At 40.4% G+C, this 26,447-nt stretch overlaps 1 protein-coding gene and 1 pseudogene across 7 annotated transcripts in view; both read left to right on the forward strand.

The window, feature by feature from the left end:
* ZNF169 (zinc finger protein 169) overlaps nucleotides 1-21,968 on the forward strand; it is a 55,751-nt gene extending 33,783 nt beyond the window's left edge. For 4 of the 7 annotated variants that reach the window (XM_049638678.1, XM_049638517.1, XM_049638753.1 and 1 more), the window contains exons 3-5: nucleotides 6,044-6,170; nucleotides 6,721-6,816; nucleotides 19,973-21,968. In XM_049638678.1, coding sequence (XP_049494635.1) covers nucleotides 6,044-6,170; nucleotides 6,721-6,816; nucleotides 19,973-21,486 — 1,737 coding nt within the window. In that variant the 3' untranslated portion in view covers nucleotides 21,487-21,968. The remainder of the gene's footprint in view (nucleotides 1-6,043; nucleotides 6,171-6,720; nucleotides 6,817-19,972) is intronic. The other 3 variants (XM_049638821.1, XM_049638968.1, XM_049638897.1) reach the window with 1 other exon arrangement.
* LOC125928370 (heat shock cognate 71 kDa protein-like) lies at nucleotides 3,091-5,339 on the forward strand (annotated as a pseudogene).
* Nucleotides 21,969-26,447: the final 4,479 nt, after the last annotated feature.

Here is a 26,447-nt window from a genome sequence, read left to right on the forward strand (position 1 = left end):
CTTGTGAGTCCTAGTGAACATCAAACCTGGGGGCGGTCTTGGGAACCCCTGACACAATCAGGAAGAAAGAAAACACAGGAAAAATATGGGTAAATATAGTAGGCACTCCTCTTACACATGAATTTTCTGAACTAATTTTGATGGTTGAAGCAAAAATTATTACACATTCTGCTATGATTCTAAATATATAGAGAGGAAACACTTAAAATTACAGTAAGGGCAAAAGGATGTAATGGGAGATAAAGCTTCTATACTTCATTCAAACTCGCAAAATGAAGATACCAGTAGACTGATTAGTTATGCATATGTAATGGAGCTCCCAGAGTAACCACTAAAAATGCTATATACAAAGAGATACACAGAAAGCGCTGGATATTTCAAAATAGAATTCTAAAAAGGAAAAAGAAAAAGGTCCAAATAACCCAAAAGAAGTCAGTAAAAAGAAAACCAAGCAAAAAGAACAAACAAAATGGTCTAAATACACCAACCAAAAGAGAGAAATTGGCATAACAGAGTAAGAAAAAAAGAAGCCACAGTAAACCCAATGTGCTGCCTAAATGAAACTTCAAATATTATAGCTTAGGCAAGTTAAAAGGATAAAAAGAAACATGCAAACATTAATCAAAGGAAAGGAGTGGCTATACTAAATCAATAAGGTAGGCTTCTGAGCAAGGAAAGTTACCAGACACAGAGGGTGATCAATTACAGGAAGACAGTGATCCTGAATATGTGTGTCTCACATACAGTTTCACAACATGTGAAGAGGAAACAGACAAATCAACAAGTGGAGACGTCAACACCCTTCTCTCAATGGTGGAAAATCTAAACCCCAAATCAGGAAGAGCTTGTCAACACCATCAACCAATAGAATCTAATCTTTACAGAACATTTCACCCCCAAATAGCAGAATACATATTCTTTTCAAATGCTCACAAAAACATATACCAAGATAAGCATATCCTGGGCCATAAAACATAAGAAATTTGTTTACCTTAACAAATGGAAAGAATTGATACCACACAAGGTATGTTCTCTGACCATAATGGAATCAAACATGAAGTCAGTAAGAGAAAGTTGACAGAAAAGTCTCTAAACACTTAGAAAATATTTAAACTACACACTTCTAAGTAATCCATGCATCAAAAATGAAGTTTTAAGGGGAAATAAAACATTCTCCATGAAAAGAGCATGGAGAGGAAGATACAATGTATCAAAGTATGTGGAGTACAACTAAAGCAGTCCTGAGAGGAAAACCTGTAGCAGTGGATGTGTATGTTACAAAAGAGGAAAAGTCTCTAATCAATAAGCTTCTATCTCAGGAACCTAGAAAAATAAAAGCTAAATAAACTCAAGAAACACATAGAAGGAAATAATAGTGATAAAGGCAGAAATCAGTGAAATTGAAAAAAACAGAGAAAGAGCTGTTCTTTTGAAAATAATAACATTGAAACAACCTCTAGAAAGACTAAGAAAAACAAGAGTAGACACAAATTACTACATCAAGAACGAAAAAAGGGTATCTTTACATACTCTGAAGCCATCAAAAGAATACCAGCCTACAAATTTCACAACTTACATGAAATGAACTACTTCCTTGAAAAACACAAACTACTGAAAATTTCCCAATATGGAATAATTTGAACAGCTCTATAACTATTACGGAAGTTCAATTTGCAATCTAAAAATTCCTACAAATGAAATGTATAGGCCCACATGTTTTCACTGTGGAATTCTGCCAAATCTTTAAAGACTTAGTGCCAGTACTGCATGATTTCTTCCAGAAAATAGAAGAGGAAGAAACAAACCCTTCCCAATTCACTCTGTGAAGTAGGCATGTTAATACCAAAATAATTACACACTATTACCAAGTACAATTTACTTTAGGCATGCAAGACTAGTTCCATATTTGAAACTTAGTGTAATCCACCATTTTAACAGACTAAAAAAGAAAAACCACATGATTATATCAGTTGATGCAGTAAAATCAATTATTTGTCAGAATTCAATAACCACTGTGGGGAAAAAAAAATCTTAGAACAAAAGGAATGCAGGGGAACTCCTCTACTTGAGTAGGAACATCTACAAAAATATCTATATCTAACATTCTTTATTGCTTATATATGTATAAACATACATGTCTACTGCTGTATATATACTTATTTGTAATAATATATAACTATATATATAAAACAATTTACTGTTTTAACCATTTCACAAATTTATTTTAGAGACGGGGGCAGAGGGAGAAAGAAAGAGAGCATTAAGCAGGCTCCACGCTCAGTGTGGAGCCCAACATGGGCTTTTATCCCATGACCCTGGGATCATGACCTGAGCCGAAATCAAGAGTCAGACACTCAACCAAGCCATCCAGGTGCCTCTTAACCATTTTTAAATGCACGGTTCAGTGGTGTTAAGTACATGCACACTGTTGTGAAACCATTCCCATTCTCCATCTCCAGCACTGTTTCATCTTCCCAAGCTAAAACTGTGTCCATTAAACATGGACTCCTTCCTCATTCCCCACTCCTCCCAGCTCTTGGTAACCTCTGTTTTACTTTATGGACTTGCCCATTCTCGGTTACCTGCTGTAAGTGGAATCAAACACTTTTTGTCCTTCTTAGACTGGCATATTTCACTTAACGTTTTCAACGCTAATCCTTGGTGTTGAATGTATCAGAATTTCCTTTGTTTCTAAGGCTCAACATATGCCATTGTATGCATACACCACATTTTATGTTGATGGCCATTTGAGCTATTGTGAATAATGCCATTATGTTAGGGACTTTGCTGTACAAGTATATAGGGGTAGATAGCTAGGAGTGGAGTTGCTGAATCACAGGGTCAGTGGTATGTTTAACATTTTGAGGAACTGCTGGACTCTTCCACAAAAACCACACCATTTTACATTTCCCATCAGAAATGCATAAATGTCTCCACACTGCCAGAACTTGTTCTCTCCCTTTTCTTTGGTAGTAGCCATCATAGAGGGTATGACGTGGCATCTTATCTTAACGCTGTGAGACATAATGCTTTTCTCCTCATGTTAAGAATAAGGCAAAGATGTCTGCTCTCACCACTCATTGTGCTACAAGTTCTGCAATAAAGCAAGAGGAAACAGATCATTGACTGCTCTCCAGGTAGCTGTTTCCTTCAAAAGCCAGGCTGGGCCCATAATGAAGCAACTATGTCTAAGGGACCTGCAGGTGGCATTGGTCTTGGCACCACCTACTCTTGTGTGGGTGCCTTCTAGCACAGGAAAGTGGAAATAATTGCCAATGATCAGGGAAACTGAACCACCCCAAGTTATGTAGCCTTTACTGACACTGAACGATTGATCGGTGATGCTGCAAAGAATCAAGTTGCAACGAACCCCACCAACACAGTTTTTGATGCCAAACGCCTGATTGGGCGTGGATTCGACGATGCTGTTGTCCAATCTGATATGAAGCACTGGCCCCTCATGGTGGTGAATGATGCCGGCAGGCCCAAGGTCCAAGTAGAATACAAGGGAGAGACCAAAAGTTTCTATCCAGAGGAGGTGTCTTCTATGGTTTTGACAAAGATAAAGGAAATCACAGAGGCTTACCTTGGGAAGACTGTTACCAATGCTGTAGTCACAGTACCTGCCTATTTTAACAATGCTCAGCGTCAGGCTACCAAAGATGCTGGAACTATTGCTGGTCTTAATGTACTTTGAATCATCAAAGTACAGCAGCCAACTGCTGCTGCTATTGCTTATGGCTTAGAGAAAAAGGTTGGAGCCGAAAGGAATGTGCTGATCTTTGACTTGGGAGGTGGCACTTTTGATGTGTCAATCCTCACTATTGAAGATGGGATCTTTGAGGTCAAATCTACTGCTGGAGACACCCACTTAGGTGGAGAAGACTTTGACAACCGAATGGTAAACCATTTTATTGCAGAGTTCAAGCGCAAATATAAGAAGGACATCAGTGAGAACAAGAAGGCAGTCCGTTGCCTCTGTACCTCTTGCAAGCATGCCAAGCATACACTTTCTTCCAGCACCTAGGCCAGTATTGAGATTGGTTCTCTATATGAAGGAATCAACTTCTATACCTCTATTACTCGTGCCTGGTTTGAAGAATTAAATACTGACCTGTTCTGTGGCACCCTGGGCCCTGTAGAGAAAGCTCTTCAGGATGCCAAGCTAGACAAGTCTCAGATCCATGATATTGTCTTGGTGGGTGGTTCTACACGTATCCCCAAGATTCAGAAACTTCTACAAGACTTTTTCAATGGGAAGGAACTGAATAAGAGCATCAACCCTGATGAAGCTGTCGCTTATGGTGCAGCTGTCCAGGCAGCCATCCTTCCTGGAGACAAATCTGAAAATGTTCAAGATTTGCTGCTGTTGGAGGTCACTCCCCTTTCTCTTGGCATTGAAACTGCTGGTGGAGTCATGACTGTTCTCATCAAGCACAATTCTACCATTCCTACTAAACAGACCCAAACCTTCACTACCTACTCTGACAACCAGCCTGGTGTGCTCATTCAGGTTTATGAAGGTGAGCGTGCCATGACCAAGGATAACAACCTACTTGGCAAGTTTGAACTCACAGGCATACGTCCTGCCCCCCATGGCGTTCCTCAGATTGAGGTTACCTTTGATATTGATGCTAATGGCATTCTCAATGTCTCTGCTGTGGATAAGAGTACAGGAAAAGAGAATAAGATCACCATCACAAACAACAAAGGTCGCTTGAGCAAGGAAGACATTGAGCTCATGGTCCAGGAAGCTGAGAAGTACAAAGCAGAAGATGAGAAGCAGCGAGACAAAGTGTCCTCCAAGAATTCACTTGAATCGTACGCATTCAACATGAAAGCAACTGTTGAAGATGAAAAGAGTAAAATCAATAATGAGGACAAACAGAAGATTCTGGATAAGTGTAATGAAATCATCAACTGGCTGGATAAGAACCAGACTGCAGAAAAGGAAGAATTTGAACATCAGCAGAAAGAGCTGGAGAAGGTCTGCAATCCCATCATTACAAAGCTGTACCAGAGTGCAGGAGGCATGCCTGAAGGAATGCCTGGAGGCTTCCCTGGTGGTGGGGCTCCCCCCTCTGGTGGTGCCTCCTCTGGGCCCACCATTGAAGAGGTTGATTAAGCCAACCTGAGAATAGGTTTAGCATTGTTTCACACAAAATATTTGAAGGACCCAAATTTGTAGCAAATTCCATGGCAGTGAAGTTGAGCTGCTATAGTTAATAAACTGGGCATTCTTGATACTTGAATATGGAATATGTGCACAAGGAAAGGAAATACAACATTACACTTTATAAGCACTGTATTGTTAAGTAGAAAATACAATGTCTTAAAACTGTATTTAAAATTGGCACCAAAAAAATAGAGGAAATAAAATGCATATAGATTATAGATTATAAAGGAAGAAATAATTCTGTCCCTATATGCAGATGCCATGCTTGTCTATGTAGAAAATCTAAAGGAATCTAGGAGGAAAAAAAATCCTAGAACTAAGTGAGTTCAGCCAGGCTGTAGGATTTAAGATAAAGATAGAAACAATTGTATTTTTGTATCCTAGCAATGAACATAGTGTCACTGAAATTAAAAATACCATTAAAATCACTTAAAGAGATTCTAAGGTGTCAATCTAACAAAACATATGGATTTGTATGCTGAAAATCACAAAATGCTGATGGAAGAAATCAGAAGACAATAAATGGAGAGACATACCACATTTGTGGATTTGAACAGTCAACAGAGTAAAAAGAAGAATAAGGTGATCTACCTGATTTCAAGACCTACTATATAGCAGCTTCATAGACATAAGATCAAGAGAAGAAAAGAGAGGACCCCCTAACTAGACCCATGAGCAATGTGAGAAGGGGATTAATAGTCTTGAACACACGGCACTAGATTTTGGGTTAAAAGCAGGGGCTTTGAATCTCACCTGGGGCCCCACACCAGCCTTTCTTCCTACCTTGGCCCTAGTTAGTGGCTTAGCTTAGGTTGACTAGTGCATGTGGTTTGCTTCTGGGTGAGCAGGAATGTGTTTGTGTTACAGGCATTAATGGCCTTCAGGGATGTGGCTGTGGCCTTCACCCAGAAGGAGTGGAGGCTACTGAGTCCTGCTCAGAGGACCCTGTATCGGGATGTAATGCTGGAGAACTACAGCCACTTGGTGTCGCTGGGTAAGGATGTCTTGTCTCAGGTCTCAGACTGCCTGTGAACATCTTAAGATTTTATGTAGTAGCCATGATACTTTTGGCTCAAAAAGAAAAACAATATTTTCCCTATGTCCCTAGAGAGTGTTTGGATTCTGCAGAGCTGAAATAGTGAAGGTGTGTGTGTGGCGGGGTGGGGGTGAAGCTATGTGACACTGAATTGCCAGGACTCTTCCAAGGTTGGGCCCTTCCTCCAAAGTGATCTTGCCTCAAATTTGGGAATACTGGTATTCAGTTAACCACAGGGGAGACTTTAGATCCGGGACTCCCCCTCCCCTTAGTCATCCTTTCTCAGCACTCAGAGAGCCTTTGCACACTGCCACCGCCCCCCCCCCCCCCCCCCCCCCCCCCCCCTTGTTTCCCCTTCCCCCCCCCCCGGGGGGCTTTTCCCCCCCCCCCCCCCCCCCCCCCCCCACCCGCTTTCTGGGTTATTGCATTCCCCTGCTGACTCTGAGTTCTGCCATAGCCTCTTAAACCACTAACCCAGGGTCACCTTGGTTTCTTTCCCTGTGAGTAGGAATTGCCTTTTCCAAACCCAAACTCATCACCCAGCTGGAGCAAGGGGATGAGCCCTGGAAAGAGGAGAGCGAATGTCTTCTGGACCTTTGTCCAGGTGAGTGGGAAGCAGTGGGCCGGAGAGGAGACCAGGCAGTGAGGTGCTTAGCAGATGAGGAAGGAGTGCTTATGAACTCCTGGGGAGGGCTCTTCTTTGGGCCCCCCTTCCATGATATCCTGCTTACCCAGAGAGGGCTTCCCTGGCCGTCCTCCCCTCCCCTACGCAGGCTCATTCTGTTCATGTGGTGCCTCTTTTCCAGCACCTTTTCCAGTTCTAGGATCTCCTTGTTCTTGGGCTTTTGTTGGTTGGCCTGATATTCTGCATAGCACTTGCCTTCTGAGACTAAGTCTGCTGTCTCTGGGAGACACTATCTAGTTTTTGTTCATAACATGTGAATTTCTTAGTGCATTGGTTTTACTCCATAAATTCCCATAAGCTTGCTTCTTTTATGATGGATTATTTAAGATTACAACAGGGTGTGTAGAATTATATGAGTGCCTGTGTGCCTTCCCTGCAGCCTAAGAAATAGATGTTAGAACACGTTAACAGCCCCCACACCTTCCCTGTTGTGTCCTGCTCTTCCACCCCAGCCAAGAATCCAGTTTGTGCATTAGCATTCTCATGTGCCCTTTTTCTTTTTCCCCATTCGATGGGTCCTTCAAGCATATAGTGTTGTTTTGCATGTTTGTAAATTCAGCACATAGTATTGTGCTGTACCCATCCTTCTGGAACATGCTTTTTCACTGACTTTGTGTGAGTATCCTGTTAAAACACATTACCAGTTCCCTTCTTTTGGACACTTATTTCCAATTTTGGCTATTAAATAATGCTATCTACATATTCCTGTTACTTCCATAGAAACGGGCAAGAATTTTTCCAGCCTAGAGTTTCTTGTCCCACATCCTCACCAATACTGGGTATTGCCAGATTTCTTCCCTTTGCAGTGAATCTCAGAGGTTCTTGTCCCACACATCCTCACCAATACCAAGTATTGTCAGACTTCTTCACTTCGCGGTGAATCTCAGAGGAGCTTTGCTTTTCAGGGAGCATGAGTATCTCTTCCTCTGTTGTTTGGTCATTTATGTCTTCTGTGATTTGTCTGTTCATGGGGTTTCCCTCCTTTTCATTTGGGCTGTTTCTGTTATTGATTTGTAGAAATTCCATATAAATTCTGAGAACATGTAGGTCTTTAATCCAGTGGGAATCAATTTTATGTGAATGACTGGAGGTAAGAATAAATTTTTTCCTGATTTATTTTTTTTATTCTTTTGTTTTCAACATTCCTGGCATTTTGTTTCTAAATACAACCATATATCTGGACTTGTACTTTATAGCAAAATCAGTGCTTTTGTCTTTTTTTTTTTTTAAGAGAAACTATTATATAAGCTATAATAATGGTATAATATAAAATGTATTATGGTATATTATGGTATAACAGTTTAGGGATAAATAATTTAATATAAAAAACTACACGTATTTAAAGTGTAAAATTTGGCTACCGCTATGGAATCACTGCTACAATCCAAATACCAAGCATAACTGTCACCTCAAAGTTTCCTTGTGCCTCATTATAGTCCCTATCTCCTATCCTTTCGTCTTTCCCTCCTCCGCAGACTCGGGCACCCACTGCTCTGCTTTCTATCATAGATTTGCTCACATTTTCCAGAATTAATGTAAGTTAAATATATAGAATGTATACCAGATTCTTTCACTCAACATAATTATTTTTAATTTCATCCATAATGCTGTTTGTATCATAGTTCATTTCTTTTTACTGCTGGATAGTATTCCATTACAGATAGCACAATTCATTTAACCATTCACCTACTGAAAGACATTTGAGTAGTCTCCAGTTTTGATTAATACAAGTAAAATCAGCATGGATGTTCATGACAAGTCTTTTATTTCTCTTGGATAAATACCCGGAACTGGGAATGGCTGGGTTATAGGATATAGTGTATATTTAACTTTTTACAGAATTCAAAAGCTGTTTTCCAAAGTGGCTATGCTATTCACATTCCCACCAGCAAGGTATGAGGGTTCCAGATGCTCCACATCTTTGCCAAAACTTGGCAAAGAAATAAAAAGTTTCTTATTTTTGTGAGAAAGAGGGAGAGAGTGAGCACATGCGAAGGGGGGGAGAAGGGCAGAGGGAGAGAGAATCTTAAGCAGGCTCCATGCTCAGTGTGGATGCAGGGCTCGATCCCACCACCCTGGGATCATGATCTGAGCTGAAATCAAAAGTCGGACACTCAACCTACTGAGCCACCCAACCGACTGAGCCACTCAGACACCCTGGTATTGTTTTCATTTTAGACATTTGCATAGCTGTGTAGTGGCATCTGGTTTTGCCTGACAGTTTCCTAATGGCTGATGATGTTTTCATATGCTTATTTGCCATCCGTACACCTTTGGTAAAATGTCTCTTTGAATCTTTTGCCCATTAAAAAAAATTGTTTTCTTATATTTTTGTTACTGAGTTCTGAAAGTTCTTCATATATTCTGTATAGAAGGTCATTGTCAGATGTTTGATTTACAAATATTTTCCCTATGGCTTCCTTTTCTTTTCTTTATTTTGAGAGAGAGAGAGTGTGCAAGGGGAGGGGGAGAGAGAATCCCAAGCAGGTTCTGTGCTGTCAGCACAGAGCTGGACATGGGGCTGAATCTCATGAACTGTGAGCTCATGACCTGAGCTGAAATCAAGAGTTGGACACTTAACCGACTGAACCACCCAGGTGCCCCACCTTTTCAATCTTTTAATAGTCTTTCAAAGAGAAATTCCTAATTTTGATGAAGTCCAAGTTTTTGTCTCACGAATTTCACTTTTGGTAATGTGTTTAAGAAATATTTGCCTGACTTAAGGTGAAAGAGATTTTCATCTTTTTTTCCTTTTAGAAGTGTTACAATTTTTATTTTATATTCAGCTCTATAATCTATTGTGAATAAATTTTTATACTTGGTACCACCTCTGGATTTAAGTACATTTGTTTTTGCATACAAATACCTAAATTTTCCAGCACCATTTATTGAAAAGGCAACCTGTTGTTTATTGAATTGCCTATTTACCTTTGTGGTAAATGAATTGACCAAATGTGTACAGGTCTATATTTGGATTCTATTTTTTTTTTTTTTTCACTCCTTTTTCTACCTTGATGCCAATACCACACGGTCTCGATTACTGTAGCCTTATAAGTTTGGAGTTCAGACAGTATAAATCTCCAACGTTTTTTCCTTTTTCAAGTTGTTTTAATTATTCTAGGTTCTTTGAATTTCCATATGGATTTAGAATAGCAATTTTCACACACACACACACACACACACACACACACACACCCTACTTGGGATTCTGATTTGGAATGAATTAAATCTACCTCATTTTGGAGAGAATTTACATGGAAATAACACTGTATCACCCAATATGTGAACACGGTATATCCATTTTTATGGGAGTTCTTTTAATTTTTGTCAGCCTTGTTTTATAATTTTTAGTACAGAGGTCTTATGCATTTCTACTCAGATTTATCCCTCTATATTTCATATTTTTTATACTATTGAAGCTATTTTCACATTGTTTTCAATTGTTGAAAGTACAGAGAAACACAATTAACTTATGGATAATCATCTTGTATCTGGTAAACTTGCATACTTACTTTTTAGTTCTAGTAGCTTTTGTCAAATTCTATAGGATTTTCTAATAGATGATTATGTTATTTGTGAATAAGTATAGTTTTACTTCTTTACATTCAGTATGTCTTTATTTTTCTTGTCACATTGCACAGGTGAGAACATCCAGTGCAATGATCAATTTAAATGGTGAGAGTGGACATCCTTTCCTTGTTCCTGATCTTATGGGGGAATGCTTTCTCCTAAGTTTAAGTTTTATAGCTGCCCTTTATGAGCACAAGAAACTTCTGTTCCTTCTTTGCTAAAAGTTTTTATTGGGAATAGATGTTGGATTTTGTTAAATGTTTTCTGAGCATGTTTTGAGGTGATCATTTATGATCTATTTTTTTTTTAGTCTTTTATAAAGTTTTTATTTTAATTTTAGTTAACATACAGTGTTACATTAGTTTCAGGTGTACAATAGAGTGATTCAAAACAATTCCATGTGTCATTCTTGACAAGTGCAGTCCTTTTTTTCTTTTTATGTTTCAAGTTTAAATTCTAGTTAGTTAACATATAGGGTAATATTGGTTTCAGGAGAATTTAGTGATACATCACTTATATCTAATACACAGTGCTCATTACAAGTGCCCTCAATATCCATCACCCATTTAGCCCATCTCCCACCTACCTCCCCTCTGGTAACTCTCAGTTTGTTTCCTAAAGTTAATAGTCTCTGATGGTTTGCCTTCCTCTTTTTTTTTTTTTTTTCTTCCTTCCCCTATGTTCATCTGTTTTGTGTATTAAATTCCACATATGAGGTGAATGGAGTTTTTTTTTTTTTTCCCCTTGTTAAATCAGGCTTGTATTTTTGTTAACATAATGCACTGACCTTATTCAGGTTTCACCAGTTTTACCTTCACTCTTTTGTATGTGTGGGTGTATGTTTGTTTAGATCTATGAAATTTTATCCCATGTACATTCCTGTAACTGCCAGTATATCCAAAGATACAGAATAGTTCCATCACAGGGATCCCTTGTGCTGCTCTTTTATAGCCACAGCCAACTCTCTCCCTCCTCCCCTGTCCTGTCTGGCAACTACTAATCTGTTCTCTTTCTCTATGAATTTTCATTTCAAGAATGTTATATAAAAGAAATCATATAGTATGTTAACATTTTGGGATGGCCTTTTTTCATTCAGCATAATTCTCTTGTGATCCATCCAAACTGTAGCATGTACCAATACTTCATTCCTTTTATTGCTGACTAGTATTCCATAGTATGAATGTACCACAGTTTGTTAAACCATTCACCCACTGAAGGATATTCCAGTTGTTTACAGTTTGGGGCTTTTATAGATGAAGGTGCTTTCAACATTTCTATACGGGTTTTTGTGTGAACCTAAGGCCTTATTTCTGGGATAAATGCTGAAGAGTGCAGTTGCTGAGTCATATAGTAAATAAATGTTTAGTTTTGTAAAAAAGAGCCATAGCCATGTCTAGAATGGTTACACCATTTTATCTTCCCACTAGCAACGTCTGCATGATTGTTTCTCCACATTCTTGCCAGTATCTGGTATTAGCCCTATTTTTTATTTTGGCCATTCTGACAGATTTCTAGCAATATCTCCTTGGTTAGTAAGAGTGAGGGGTTTAGTGCAAGCAGTTCCTCTCATGGAGAGCTGGGCATATCTGAGTCTGTGCACTGTATAAAGGATTTAGTTTCCTTGGAAAAGAGACTGGTGTTCTCCCTATGGGTAAAGAGCTTATGAAGCCTCTGGTTATGGATGGCTATTGCTGTCATTTTGCAAGGTCTTTGTGGCATGTCCTTGCATCTCTGTTCATTCTTCCCAGACGATCTCTATCCAAAAGTGGTTGGCAGGTGTGTGTGTGTGTGTGTGTGTGTGTGTGTGTGTGTGTGTAAGATCTGATCTGACCACTGAATGGACCTGGCAAAGATGGTCTAACAAGTGAGGGGAAAGAGACCATCTCTTCCTAGGTTGGCTCATGTGAGTAGTTGGCAGGCAGGGGCCCACGGACTTAGGTCTAGGGTGTCCAGCTAAGCATCTTCAGACACTGCATTTTAAGAGGGTAATCCCTGGTAGTTCTTCTCAGCTAAGCAGAGTCATGTAAGGTGGTTGACCACAGGAGCAATGGGTAGATGTGTATCATTACCTAGTGTATTTCTTTTCAGGTAGAATTTACTTACAGGAAATGCAAATTCTTAAGTTTGCTAGAGTTCAAACAATGTGTCTATCTCTACAATCCAAACTTTATCAAAATACAGATTACTAGCATTCCAGATAGTTCCTTATGGCCCATTCCAGTAAACTCCCACCCTAACCCTCAGAGGTACCTCTGGTCTTGATTTTATTTCATCATGAATTTTGCCCACTATACAATTTTGCATGAGTGGAATGATACGTATTCTTTTGTGTAGGCTTCTTCACCCAGTACAAAGTTTTTGAACTTCATCCATGTTGTTGCATACATTAGTAACCTGTTCCTTTTTAATGCTGCGTGGCTTCCCATCATGTGAATATACAACTATTTATCCTTTCTCCTTGGCAGACACCTTGATGGTTTCTAGTCCTTAGTTACTGTGAAAAAGCTGTTATTAGTAATCTTATGCTAGGTTTTTTTGTTTTGGTAAGCCTATGTTTTCATTTCCTTTGGATAAAGACCTAGAGTAACGCCAGGTGTATTAGTTTCCTAGGGTTGCTGTAACAATTTACCACAAACTGAAAGGCTAAAACAAAAGAAATCTATTCTCACAGTTCAGAAGTTAGAAGTCCAAAATCAACCTGCTGGCAGGGTTGGTTCTTTTTGGAGGTTTGGAGGGAGAATCTGTTCCTCACCTCTCCTGGCTTCTGGTGGTTGCTGGCAATCATTCCTTGGCTTGTTGCTTTGTCAGTCCAATCCATGCCTTGTGACCACACAGCCTTCCTTCTATGCATCTCTGTATCTAAGTCTCTCTCCTTGTAAGGACACCAGTCATTGGATTAAGGCTCACCCTAATTTGGTATGACCCATCTTAACTTGATCACATCTGCAAAAACCTGATTTCAAAAGAAGTCCTATAGGTAGAAATGAATTTTGGTGGGATACCATTCAGTTTGATACACTGAGTCACAGGGTACAGTATATGCAATATTATGAGAAATGACTATTTTCCAAACTGGCTGTACCATATTTCACTTCCATGAACACACAAGAAGAGAGTGACATTTGTCTCACAACTTCCCCCACAGTTTTCACCTTATCTGTGATGGATATGTAGTGGTTTCTCATGGGATCTTTAATTTCCATTTCCCTGATGGTTAAGTGTTGAGCACTTTCTTTGTGCTTTATTGTATATCTTACTTTGCGAAGTATTTATTAAATCTTCTTCCAGTTTATTGCATTTTAAAATTGTTGATTTCTATGAATTATTAATCCTGGATACCAATTTGTCATATGTACATTTTGCAAACATTTTCTTAGTCTGAAACCTTTCTGTTCATTTTTTAAAGTTACTTTTGATAAGCAGATGTTTAATTTTGAGGAAGTCTAATTTTTCTCCTTTAAAATTTTTATTGTCATGAAGATAATTTATATTTTCTAAATGCTATATAGTTTTAGCTTTTAAGTCCATGATCCACCTTGAAGTAACTTTTGTATATGGTGTCAGGCAGGAATCAAGATTTTACTCTTTCATATGGATACCCAGTGGCTCTAGCATCAACTGCTGAAAAGACTTGCCTTCCCCTCACTGAATTGCTTTGTTGAAAATCCAGTGGCTAAGTGTGGGTCTGTTTTACACTTTCAGTTCTATTTCTTCAATAGAATAGCCCTATCCTTAAACAAACCACACTGTATTACTGTAGGACCATCAGAAGTCTTGAAGCCAGGTAGTGGAAGTACTCTCCCTCTCTCTGTAAGTCAGGTAGAAGTTTTTCTTTTATTTTAGAGAGAGTGAGATTCCAAGCAGGGTCCATGCTCAACCCCCTCCTCCCCCACCCCCCAACATGGGGCTTGATCCCATGACCCTGGGCCAAAATCCAAGCCAAAATCAAGAGTCAGATGCTCAACCAATGGAGCCACCCAGGTACCCCTAATTTTTCTTTTTAAAGACTGCTTTGGGCAGTGTAGGTCCTCTGCATTTCCACTTAAATTTTAAGATCAGTTTCTCATAAAATTTGGGGTCTTTTGTGGTTCCATATAAATTTTAGGATTGTTGCTGTTGGTATTTGATAGGTATTGCATTAAATGTGTAGATTGCTTTGGGTAGTATAGACATTTTGACAGTATTTGTTCTTCCAATCTGTGAGCATGGAATGTTTTTTTCATTTCCTTATGTTGTCTTTAATTTCTTAGTTTTATAGTTTATAAATAGTTTTTTATAGTTTAATAGTTTTTTATATTTATAGTTTTTTATAGTGTTTTATAAATATAGTTTATAGAATTTTATAATATAAAATTCTTATATTAGCTTTATAGTTTTCAGGCACCTCTCAAGTTTATTCCTAGGTATTTTACTCCTTTTGGTGCAATTGTAAATAGGATGGTTTTCTTAATTTCTCTTTCTGCTGTTTCATTATTGGTGTATAGAAATGCAACAGATTTCTGCACATTGCTTTTGTATCCTGCAACTTCACTGAATTCCTTTATCAGTTCTAGTAGCTTTTTGGTGGAGTCCTTAGGGTTTTCTATGTATACTCTCCTGTCACCTATGTTATTAGACAACATACAGAAAAGGAATTCAAATTGGTAAGTAGTAAAAGCTTTATTTCTTCCTTACCAATTTGAATTCCTTTTCTGTATGTTGTCTAATTACTGTGGCTAGTACTTCCAATGTTTTGTTGAATAAAAGTGGTGAGAGTGGACACCCTTGTCTTGTTCCTGACCTTAGGGGGAAAACAGTTTTTACCCCATTAAGGATGATGTTTACTGTTGGTTTTTTATATATGGCCTTTATTATGTTATATTCCCTCTAAACCTACTTTGTTGAGAGTTTTTATTATGGATGGATGCTTTACTTTTACAGATGATTTTTCTGTGTCTACTGAAATATGATTTTTATACTTTCTCTTATTGATGTGATGTATCAAATTGATTGATTTGCAAATATTGAATCACCTGTGAATCCTGGGAATAAATCACTTGATCTTGGTGAATGATTTTTTTAATGTATTGTTGGATTCTCTTTGCTAGTACTTTGGGAAGGATTTTTGCATCTATGTTCATCAGAGATATTGGCCTGTAGTTCTTTTCTTTGGTGGTGTCTTTATCTGGTTTTGCTATCGGGTATACTGGCCTCCCAAAATGAATTCGAGAATAGGTTAACTCTTTAAGTGTTTGGTAGAATTTGCCTGTGAAGCCATCTGGTCCTGGACTTCTGTTTGTTGGAAGTTTTTGATTATTGATTTCAGTCTCCTTGCTGATAACTGGTCTCTTCAGATTTTCTATTTCTTCCTGCTTCAGTTTTGGTAGGTTATATGTTTCTAGGAATTTATCTGTTTCTTCTAGGTTGTCTAACTTGTTGGCATGTAGTTTTTCATAACATTCTCTTAGTTTGTATTATTGTTGGTTACTATTTCTCCAACTTGTGATTTTGATTTTGATTTTTTTTTTTTTTTTTTTTTTTTGATGAGTTTGACTAGAACCTTTTCAGTTTTCTTGATGTTTTCAAAGAGCCAGCTCCTGGTTTCACTGTTCTATTTTTTTAGTTTCTGTATCATTTATTTCTGCTCTAATTTTTATTCTTTCCTTCCCTCTGCTGGTTTTGGGTTTTTGTTGTTCTTTTTTTAGCTCCTTCAGGTGTAAGATTAGGTTGTTTGAGATTTTTCTTGCTTCTTGATGTATTATAAACTTCCCTCTTAGAACAACTCTTGCTGCATTCCTAAAGTTTTTGGACCATTGTGTTTTCACTTTCATTTGTTTCCATGTACTCTTTCTTTGATTTATTCTTTGATTTCTTGGTTGACCCACTTATTGTTTAGTAGCATAGTATTTAACCCTCATGTATTTGTGGTCTTTCCAGATTTTTTCTTATGGTTGATTTTTAGTTTCATAGGGTTGTGGTTGAGAAAAATGCATGGTATGACATCAATCTTTTTAAATTTGTTGATACTTGTTTTGTGGCATAATATGTGATCTATTTTGGAGAACATTCTATGTGCACTTGAAAAGAATGTGTATTCTATCTTGTTTTAGGGTAGAATGTTCTGAACATATGTTAAATCCATCTGTTCCCATGTGTCATTCAAAGCCACTGTTTTCCTTGTTGCTTTTCTTTGTTTGGATGATCTGTCCATTGATGTAAGTGGGATGTTAAAGTCCCCTACTGTTATTGTATTACTATAACATAGTTCCTTTATGTTTGTTATTAACTGTTTTACATAGTTGGGTGTTGCCATATTGGGTGCATAACTATTTACAATTGCTAGATCTTGTTGGATCTCCCTTTTATTATTATATAGTGTACTTGTCTCTTTTTACAGACTTTGTTTTATAGTCTATTTTGTCTGATATAAGTATTGCTACACCAAGCTTTCTTTTGACATCCATTTGCATGATATTCTCTATCCCTTCACTTTGAATCTTCATGTGTCTCCAGGTCTGAAATGAGCCTTTTGTAGGCAGCATATAGATGGGTTTTTTGTTTTGTTTTTTTTTAATGTATCCTGTCACCCTTCTGTCATTCTTTTGATTGGAGCATTTATTCCATTTACATTGAAAGTAATTATTGATAGTTATGTATTGCCATTTTGTTACTTGTTTTGCGGTTATATTTGTAGTTTTCTGATTCTTTTGTGGTTTGTTGGTTTTCTTTAGTGATATATTTAGATTTTTTATGTTTTGCTTATCTATTACTTTTTTTTTTTTGTGGTTACCATTCAGTTTATATCTAACATTTTCTGCATCTGTAGCAGTCTATGTTAAGCTGAGGGCTGCTCAATGTTAAACTCATTCTTTACTCCTTCCCTCCATGTTTTAGATATATGGTGTCCCATTTTATATCCTTTTATGAATGTCTTGACTGATTTTTTACAGAAATACTTATTCTTACTATTTTTGTGTTTACTTTTCACACTCTCACTTATCAACTTTCCACTGAAAGAATTCCCTTTAACATTTCTTGCAGGTCTGGTTTAGTGGTCACAAACTCCTATAGTTTTTGTCTGGGAAATTCTTGTTCCTCTTCTTCTATTCTGAATGATGGCCTTGGTGGATAGAGTATTCTTGGCTGCAGATACTTCCCTTTTAGCATTTTGAGTACATCATGCCAACCCCTTCTGGCCAGCAAGTTTCTGCTAAAAAATCTAACAGCCTTATGGAGTTTCCCCATGTACCTGTCCTCTTTTGTCTTGCAATATCTAAATTCTTTACCACTGTTTCTTGCCGTTTTAATTGCTATGTGTCTTGGTGCAGACCTCCTTGGGTTGATTTTGTTGAGGGATCTCTGTGCCTCCTGGATCTGGATTTGTTTCCCTCCCGAATTAGGAAATTTTCATCTATTATTTCTTCATATACATTTTCTATCCCCCCCCCCCACTTCTTCTGGGATCCCTATAATGTGAATGTTACTATGCTTGATGGTGTCACTGACTTCCCTAACTCTATCCTCATTATGGAGTATTTGTCTCTCTTTTGCTCAGCTTGATTGCTTTTCATTACTCTATCCTCCAGGTCGCTGATACATTCCTTTCCTTCCTGTTGCCTATTCCATCTGTTGTATTTCTGGTTTCATTTATGGAGTTCTTCATCTCTGATACGTTATTTTTTATCTCTGTGTTAAGAATCTCACTGATGTCCTCCATTCTTTGCTCAAGTCCAGTGAGTATCATTATGGTCATTAATTTAAATTCTCTTAGCTCTCCTACTGTGTTTTTATCATGGTCTTTCATTTGGGACATATTCCTCTGTCTCATCTTGTCTGTTTCTATGTGTTAGCAAAGTCTACAATGTGTCTTGCTCTTGAAAGCAGTGGTTCTATGAAGAAGAGGTCCTGTAGTGTCCCCTGTTCACCAGGACCTGGCGCTTCAGGGGTGTCTCCTATGTGTGTTGCTTGCATCCTACTATTGTGTCTGAGTAGCTTTTCTTTTCAGTCCAGACTTCACTCATCCTGCCTGTTATGGGCTGTGCCTGCTCTGTGGTGTTAGGGAGACTGAATCAGGCTGGCTCTGAAAGTGGAGTGACCATACGAGGGCTCAAGAGTGGGATGGCAGTATTAGCAAAATTTGCATTGAGCCACTAGTCCTAGGCTATAGATGCCATAAAGCACGGTGGTGGCTAGGAGCGTGGTGCACATTGGCAGTGGCGAGGGGTAACGCAAGCAGCTGAGGTGGCAACAACGGGCACGTGGCAGTTGACGTGTGATAGACGGTCATGGCATGTACGATGTTAACAAAATTTGCATTGAGCCGTGTGTCCTAGGCTGATCCCCCAAAGCAAGGCAACAGCCAGGGGTGCAGAGCACAGGAGTGGCTGTGACCTGGGGTTCTGCAGGAACTGGGCAGGGCATGTACACTACATTGGCAAAATTTGCACTGAGCTGCTAATCCTAAACCAGATCCCCCAAAGAAATGCAGGCCAGAGGGGCATGGCACACAGGGTATTAAAAGAATTTGTGATAAGCCCAGGGCCAAGGCCAGCAGGATGAGCAAGTCCTCAGGAGAATACATGGACATGGCACACTGCTAGCAAGTGTCCGTGCAGCCCCACTTCCCACAGGTGGCCCTGTGTTTATGCTTGGGGAGTGGGGGAAGGAAAATGTCACCTGCCAGTTCCTTTGTTCCCAGAGAAGTCTCCTCAGCACACTCCAAAATCAGCATAAACAGATCTCCCTCCTGTTGTGCAAGCTGTCGTTTCTGTGTTGACTCTCCTTGGGCTGCACTTTAGGGGCAGGCCCTGGTTATCACTCACCCAGTGCTGAAGTGGTTGACTTTTAAAGCTCTAGCTCCAAATCCCACTGGGTATACAGACTCACAGAATTCAGCTCCTCTGGTTTTCAGGGCAGGATGCTATGGGGATTTCCTTTTTCTGTGTGGGCTTCCCATCCCCGTGACCACAGCTCCTCACTGCTCCTTCTTTCCTCCTTTTGGGCAGCTCCTGACGACCGTTTCTGTCCTTCATAATCTCTCAGATGTGACTGCTCTCTGTTTAGTTGTGGAGTCTGTTCTGCCAGATCACTCTCCAGTTTACTGCTGTGGATGTGAGTGACACCTAGTTGTAAACATGGGATGGGGTGAGCTGAGGTCCTCCTACTCCGCCATCTTGCGCTCCCTGCCCCCATGAGTCACATTGTTTCTTAGTGGAAGCATATATACATTTGTGGATTAACGTTTGCATTAGCATTGATTATGTCTTGCAAGTGAACTGTATTGGTGGAAATGTGTAACTCTAATGGCAGCAGTTTATAGGGCTGGGCTGGTGTTTAGAGCTGCCTCATCATGTGTATCTTCTGTGTTGTAGTGAGATATGCAATAATGTGTCAGCAAAGGATGGAAAGTAGGTCTGTAAAGGAAGTCTTGGTTGTGAGAACATCGGAGCAATGACTGCTGGGCAGGTACGACCAACCTTTCACAAGGTGCCTGTAGTGATTCTGACCAACATTTTCTCTCCGGCAGAACCAGGAACAGAATTCCAGCCATGTGTCCATTCCTGCCCGGTGGCCTTTTCCAGTCCACAGTTCCTTCAACAGTACGTGCTGTGCGGTCACCTTCCTCAGATCTTCCCAAGCTCATATGCAGGAAGCCCCATCTCAACGGAAGCTCCAAGCTGCTCAAGTGAACAAGGAGAGGAGGAAGAGATAGAAAGGAGACTTGAGCTGAGTGGGGTTTCCCGGGTGCTCTTCAGATCCTCTCAGGGTCGGCCAGCAGACTGGGTAGAAGGCAAAAGAGCTGGGGGAGTGGACCAGGGGATGTGTCCTGAAGAAGCAGACCTTTCAGCATCTGGAGCAGCCATGTGTGGGAAATACAGACTGGGACTTGGTCCCAAATCCAGTCTCTTAAGCCTCCAGAAACATCACGTATGTCCTGAATGTGGCAGAGGCTTCTGCCAGAGGTCAGACCTCACCAAGCACCAAAGGACACACTCAGGAGAAAAGCCTTACAGCTGTAGGGAGTGCGGGCGAGGCTTTGGCCGCAAGTCCTCCCTCACCATCCACCAGAGGAAACACTCAGGGGAGAAGCCTTATGTGTGTCGGGAGTGTGGCCGCCACTTCAGGTACACGTCCTCACTTACCAACCACAAGAGGATACACTCTGGGGAGAGGCCCTTCGAATGTCAGGAATGTGGGCGGGGCTTTCGCCAAAAGATCGCCCTGATCCTGCACCAGAGGACACACTTGGAGGAGAAGCCCTTTGTGTGTCCCGAGTGTGGGAGAGGCTTTTGCCAGAAGGCATCGCTCCTCCAACACCGAAGCTCACATTCCAGTGAAAGACCCTTCTTGTGCCTTGAGTGTGGGCGTGGTTTCAGGCAGCAGGCACTGCTCCTCAGTCACCAAGTCACACACTCAGGGGAGAAGCCTTATATCTGTGCTGAATGTGGGCATGGCTTTCGCCAGAAGGTCACCCTTGTCAGACACCAGAGGACACACACGGGGGAGAAGCCTTACCTGTGCCCTGAGTGTGGCCGCGGCTTTAGCCAGAAGGTCTCCCTCATGGGACACCAGAGGACACATACAGGGGAGAGGCCTTACCTGTGCCCTGAGTGTGGGCGTGGCTTTGGCCAGAAGGTTACCCTCATCAGACACCAGAGGACACATACAGGGGAGAAGCCTTACCTGTGCCCGGAGTGTGGACGTACCTTTGGCTTCAAGTCGCTGCTCACCAGACACCAGAGGACACACTCAGGGGAGGCGACTGATGTGTACAGAGTGTGTGAGCAAGGACTGGGCCAGAAGTCTCACTTCACCTCTGACCAGAGGACACACTCAGGGGAGAAGCCGTGCGTGTGCAGTGAGTGTGGGCGTGGCTTCGGCTTCAGGTCGGCCCTCATCAGACACCAGCGCACCCACTCAGGAGAGAAGCCGTATGTGTGCAGGGAGTGTGGCCGAGGCTTCAGCCAGAAGTCTCACCTCCACAGACATAGGAGGACCAAGTCTGGCCATCGCCTCCCACCTCAAGAGCTGCTCTCCTGACCTTTCCTTTCCTCACGGTTGTGAAGATAGCAGAAAGCACTAGGAAATGTTCCACTTTCTTCAAATGCAGTGGAGGGAAAAAAAAATGTGTTTTCAATGATTGTAAGATCATTAATTTATGGTTTATTTTCTGTACTAGCGATGGTTTTGATTTGCTAAAGCTGCCATTAAAAAAACGCCACAAACTTGATGGCTGAAGAACAGTTTTCACACAGTTCTTGGGACTGAAGTCCAGGATCGATGTGTGTACTTGGGTTTCTACTGAAGCCTCTCTCCTCAGCTGGCAGATGCCTGCATTCTTACTGTGTCCTCACATGGCCTTTGTGCATGCTCTTTCCTGGTGTCTGCCCCTCTTCTAAGGATACCAGACTTACTAGGTTAGAGCCCCCAATCTATGACCAAATAAGGTTGCATTGGGGGGTTCTGGCTTCAATGTATGAATTTGGAGTAATTCAGTCCATAATAGTCCTCCAAACCCCCAAAATTCATGTTCTCACATCCATAGAATAATTTTTTTTAACGTTTATTCATTTTTGAGACAGAGAGAGACAGAGCATGAATGGGGGAAGGTCAGAGAGAGAGGGAGACACAGAATCTGAAACAGGCTGCAGGCTCTGAGCTGTCAGCACAGAGCCCTATGCGGGGCTCAAACTCACAGACCGCGAGATCATGACCTGAGCCGACGTCAGATGCCCAACCCACTGAGCCACCCAGGCGCCCCTCACATCCATATTCTTAAAAGCTCCCAAAGTGCTGACCCATTCCAGCACTGACTCTATCCAAAATCTCATGTAAATCAAGTGTGGGTGAGGTTAGGGGTATATTTCATTTTGAGGCAAAGTTCCTCTCCAGCTGTGAATCTGTGAACCAGACAAGTTACCACAGATGTAGAATTTGCATTCCTTTCCACAGGGGGAAAGAAGAAAAAATTGATGGGTCCCAAGCACATCTTATGACCTAGCAAGCAAATTCTGTTACGTTTTATGGCTTGAGAAAAATCTCTGGTTGGATGCTCTGCCCTCTGGTCCTGCTGTTGTAGCAGCATGCAGCCCCTGTGAGACCATGGAGGCATTCACCCTCTGAGCCCACTGTGGGGATGGCAGACCTGATATGTTTCACCATGAGGGTCACTGTTTCCTCCTCTTGGTGGATAACACCACAGAGGTCCGACACCTGACCTTCACTGTGTCCCATCTACATATGCTTAGTTGAGCCACACAGTTTCCACTGAGGGTTGACTGGTTCCAAACTAATCTCCATCAAATGACTGTCCAGCAACACCACTGGTATTTTCTCCAGAACATGCTTTCTCATTTTGCAATATGGACAGGCTGAGAATTCTCTAAATCTTCGAGTTCTGGCTTCTTTTTGCCGAACACTTCCTTCGATTCACCTCCCTTGTCACATTTTTCTATGAGAAGAAACAGGTTACACCTTCCATCACTTTGCTAGGAATTTGTCACTTCTGTTACTTAAGATTTCTACCCTGCACCAAACACTGGGACACAACTTGGCCATATTCTTTGCTGCCATATATATGTAAATAAATAACAAGGAATGCCTTTCCTTCAGTTTCCAGTAATGTTCCACATTTATGTCTGAGGCTGGGGCAGAATCACTTCTAATGCCCCTATTCCTACCATAGTCTCTTTCAGGCAACCCCAGCTTTCTCTACCAAGCACCTCAAAGCTCTTCTACCCCCTACCCATCACCCAGCTCTAAAAACACCTCCATAGTTTTTCACATATACTATGATAGCACACCACTCTCAGTACCAAAACTGTATTCTTTTGTCAGGGCTACCGTAACAAAACCAGAGACAGGAAGTCCAAGATCACCCTGACCTACTGAAGCCTCACCTCCTGGCTGGCAGATGGTGTGTTCTCCTCACATGGTATTTCCCTTCCCTGTATGTGTGCCAGAAAGCGAGTAAGCTCTGGTATTTCTTACTCTTACAAGGATGCCAGGCCTAGCAGATGAGGGCTTCATCCTTACATCATTTAACTTTCATTACTTCCTTAGGTCCTGTACCCAAACACTGTCACATTCAGTTCATAGCACTCTGCTCTCTGGACTCCCCCAAATTCCTACCTGGCCCTCAACCCCTGCCATTAATGGTCATGACCTTTCCTTTCCCATGAGTGTGAAGCCAGCAGGAAGCAATGGGCAGTGCTGCACTTTCCTCAAGTGGAATGCAAGAAGCATACTGGTCCTTTCAATGGCTGAGGAGAGAGGGGAGCTGGACATGGCTGCTTTCTAAGCCTTCCTCCACACCTGGAGACCCATCTCCCTTACCGACAGACACCATGGGGATCCTGACATATTAGCAGCTCAACCTGTGAAGCTTTTTCTTCTTTGGGGCCAGAGCATCCCTTCTATCTGGACACCAAGTAGCCTGTTTTAGGGAAACTCCTTCCACACTCTAATACCAGCAGTGAAAAGTGGGAGGAATAGTGATATCAAATATGTCAAGTAGACCTAAATAGCATTGCAAGAACTCTGAAAGCGACACTGTCATTGGATCAAACAGAGCCCACAAAAGTAGGCTGCAATTGGGGAGGTACCCTTTAAAGCAGGGTGACTGCCTGCCTGGTCACCCTGTTTAAATGAAAGGTTTAGAGAGGACCCGGAGTTTCTTAACAGCTAAATGTACAGAGTGCAATAAAAAGTTACTCATAATTCTAAGAACCAGGAAAACACAACTTAAATGAGAAAAGACAATCAAATGACACCAACACCGAGATAAGCATGACAATGGAACTGTCTAACAGGGATATCAAAGCAGCCATCATAGAAATGCTCCAAGCAATCACAAGTTCTCTTGAAACAAATGAAAAAAGTACAGTATCTCAGCAACAACAAAAAATAGAAGTTACACCAAAGTTGAAGGGGAAATTGTTAAATTAAAAACTAGACAACGGGCGCCTGGGTGGCTCAGTCGGTTAAGCGTCCGACTTCAGCTCAGGTCATGATCTTGCGGTCCGTGAGTTCGAGCCCCGCGTCGGGCTCTGTGCTGACCGCTCAGAGTCTGGAGCCTGTTTCAGATTCTGTGTCTCCCTCTCTCTCTGACCCTCCCCCATTCATGCTCTGTCTCTCTCTGTTTCAAAAATAAATAAACGTTAAAAAAAATTAAAAAAAAAAACTAGACAACAAATGTAAAAACTATTTGGACGGGCTTAAGGGTAGAGTTATGGCAGAAAATGGAATTGGGGAGAATTTGAGGGCAGATCAATTGAATTCAGCACATCTGAACAATGGAGAAAAAAGACTGAGAAAAAGAGCCAGAATCTTTGGGAGAAAAACAAAAAAAGCTAACGTGTCATCAAAGTCCTAGAAAGTAAGAAAAGAAGTGGAATTGAGAAAATATTTGAAGAAATATTTTTAAGAAATGCCCAGAAATATCCCATATTTGGCAAGAAACATAAATATACAGTCAAGAAGCCAAATGAATACTAAATAAAACAAATCCTAAGAAATCTACACTAAGACATCATAATTAAAATTTTGAAATCTAAAGGAAAAAAAAAAATCTTGAAAGCAACCCCAGAGAAATGACTTACTACCCATAGGGGGACAAAATGAGAGCAGATTTCTCAGGAAATCACGGAGGTCACAGGAAGGTGGCACAACATTTTTCTTCGAAGTCCTAAAAGAAGACTATTGACTGCAGAGTGAATATCCACCAAAACTATCCTTCAAAAATGAAGGTAGAATTAAGCACATTCCCAGGGAAAGAAAACTAAGAATTTGCTGCTAGCGGACCTGACCTTGAAAAATGGCTAAAAGGAAATTCTTCAAATAGAGAAAATGATAAAAGAAACACTGGCACATCAGGAAGGAAGAAAAAATCATGGAAAGAGCACAAATAGAACTATATAAATTGGCATCCTTCCACCCACAGGTTTTTAAAATCAAATGTGATAAGTTGTAATATCACTTGATACTCTAGACAATGACTTAAAAGTGGGGACAGTAATAAAGGGGCCTAAACAAAAGTAACATTTTCACACTTCACTCCAAGTGATAATATACTGATAGACTGTGATAAGGCACATATGTGTATTGTAATACCCACAGGAACCACTTAGAAAATTATACAAAGAGATACACTAAAAAACATGAGGAATGGATCTAAATGGAATCTTAAACAAATAACCCACAGAAAAGCAATAAAAGAGATACAGAAAAATGAGATCTAGAGAAAACAAATTTTAATTCAGTAATAAAATGGCCAACTTAAGCCCTAACATAGCAGCAATTACTTTATTATCTAAACATTGGTTCTAATTACGCTAATCAAAAGACAAAGATTGTGAAGGCGGATTCAAAAGAAAAAACAAAACCACGCAACCATGAATTTTAAAAGGCATTAAGTTCCCATATTAATATCAAATATAATAGACTTCATAGGAAAGAAACTGACTAGAGACAAAGAGGGATGTTATATAGTAATAAAGGAATCAATCCACCAGGAAGATATAACAATCCTAAATGTGAATGAACCAAATAACAAAATGCATGAAGCAAAAACTGATAGAGCTGAAACAGAAACTGAGAAAATTCATCATTATCATTGAGGACTTCAACACTGCTCTCTCAGGAGCTGAGGACTACAGAACAAATATCAGCAAGGATGCAGTAAACCTGAACACCATAATCAAGAACTAGGATCTGACATATAGATCATTCCATCCGAAAACAACAATGTTTTTCAAACACCATTCACCAAGACAGTCCATACATATCCTGACTCATAAAACACACCTAAACAAATTTAAAATAATTGAAATCATAAGGAGTATATTTTTCTTTTGTTTTTAGTTTTTTTTTAAATTTATTATTTATTTTGAGAGAGACACAGCGTGAGTGGGAGAGGGGCAGAGAAAGAGGGAGACAGAGATCCCGAGCAGGCTCCACATTGTCAGCATGGAGCCCAATGTAGGGCTCAAACTCACAAAACC

This window comes from Panthera uncia, chromosome D4 (genome assembly GCF_023721935.1).
Source record: "Panthera uncia isolate 11264 chromosome D4, Puncia_PCG_1.0, whole genome shotgun sequence".
Classification (NCBI taxonomy): domain Eukaryota; kingdom Metazoa; phylum Chordata; class Mammalia; order Carnivora; family Felidae; genus Panthera; species Panthera uncia.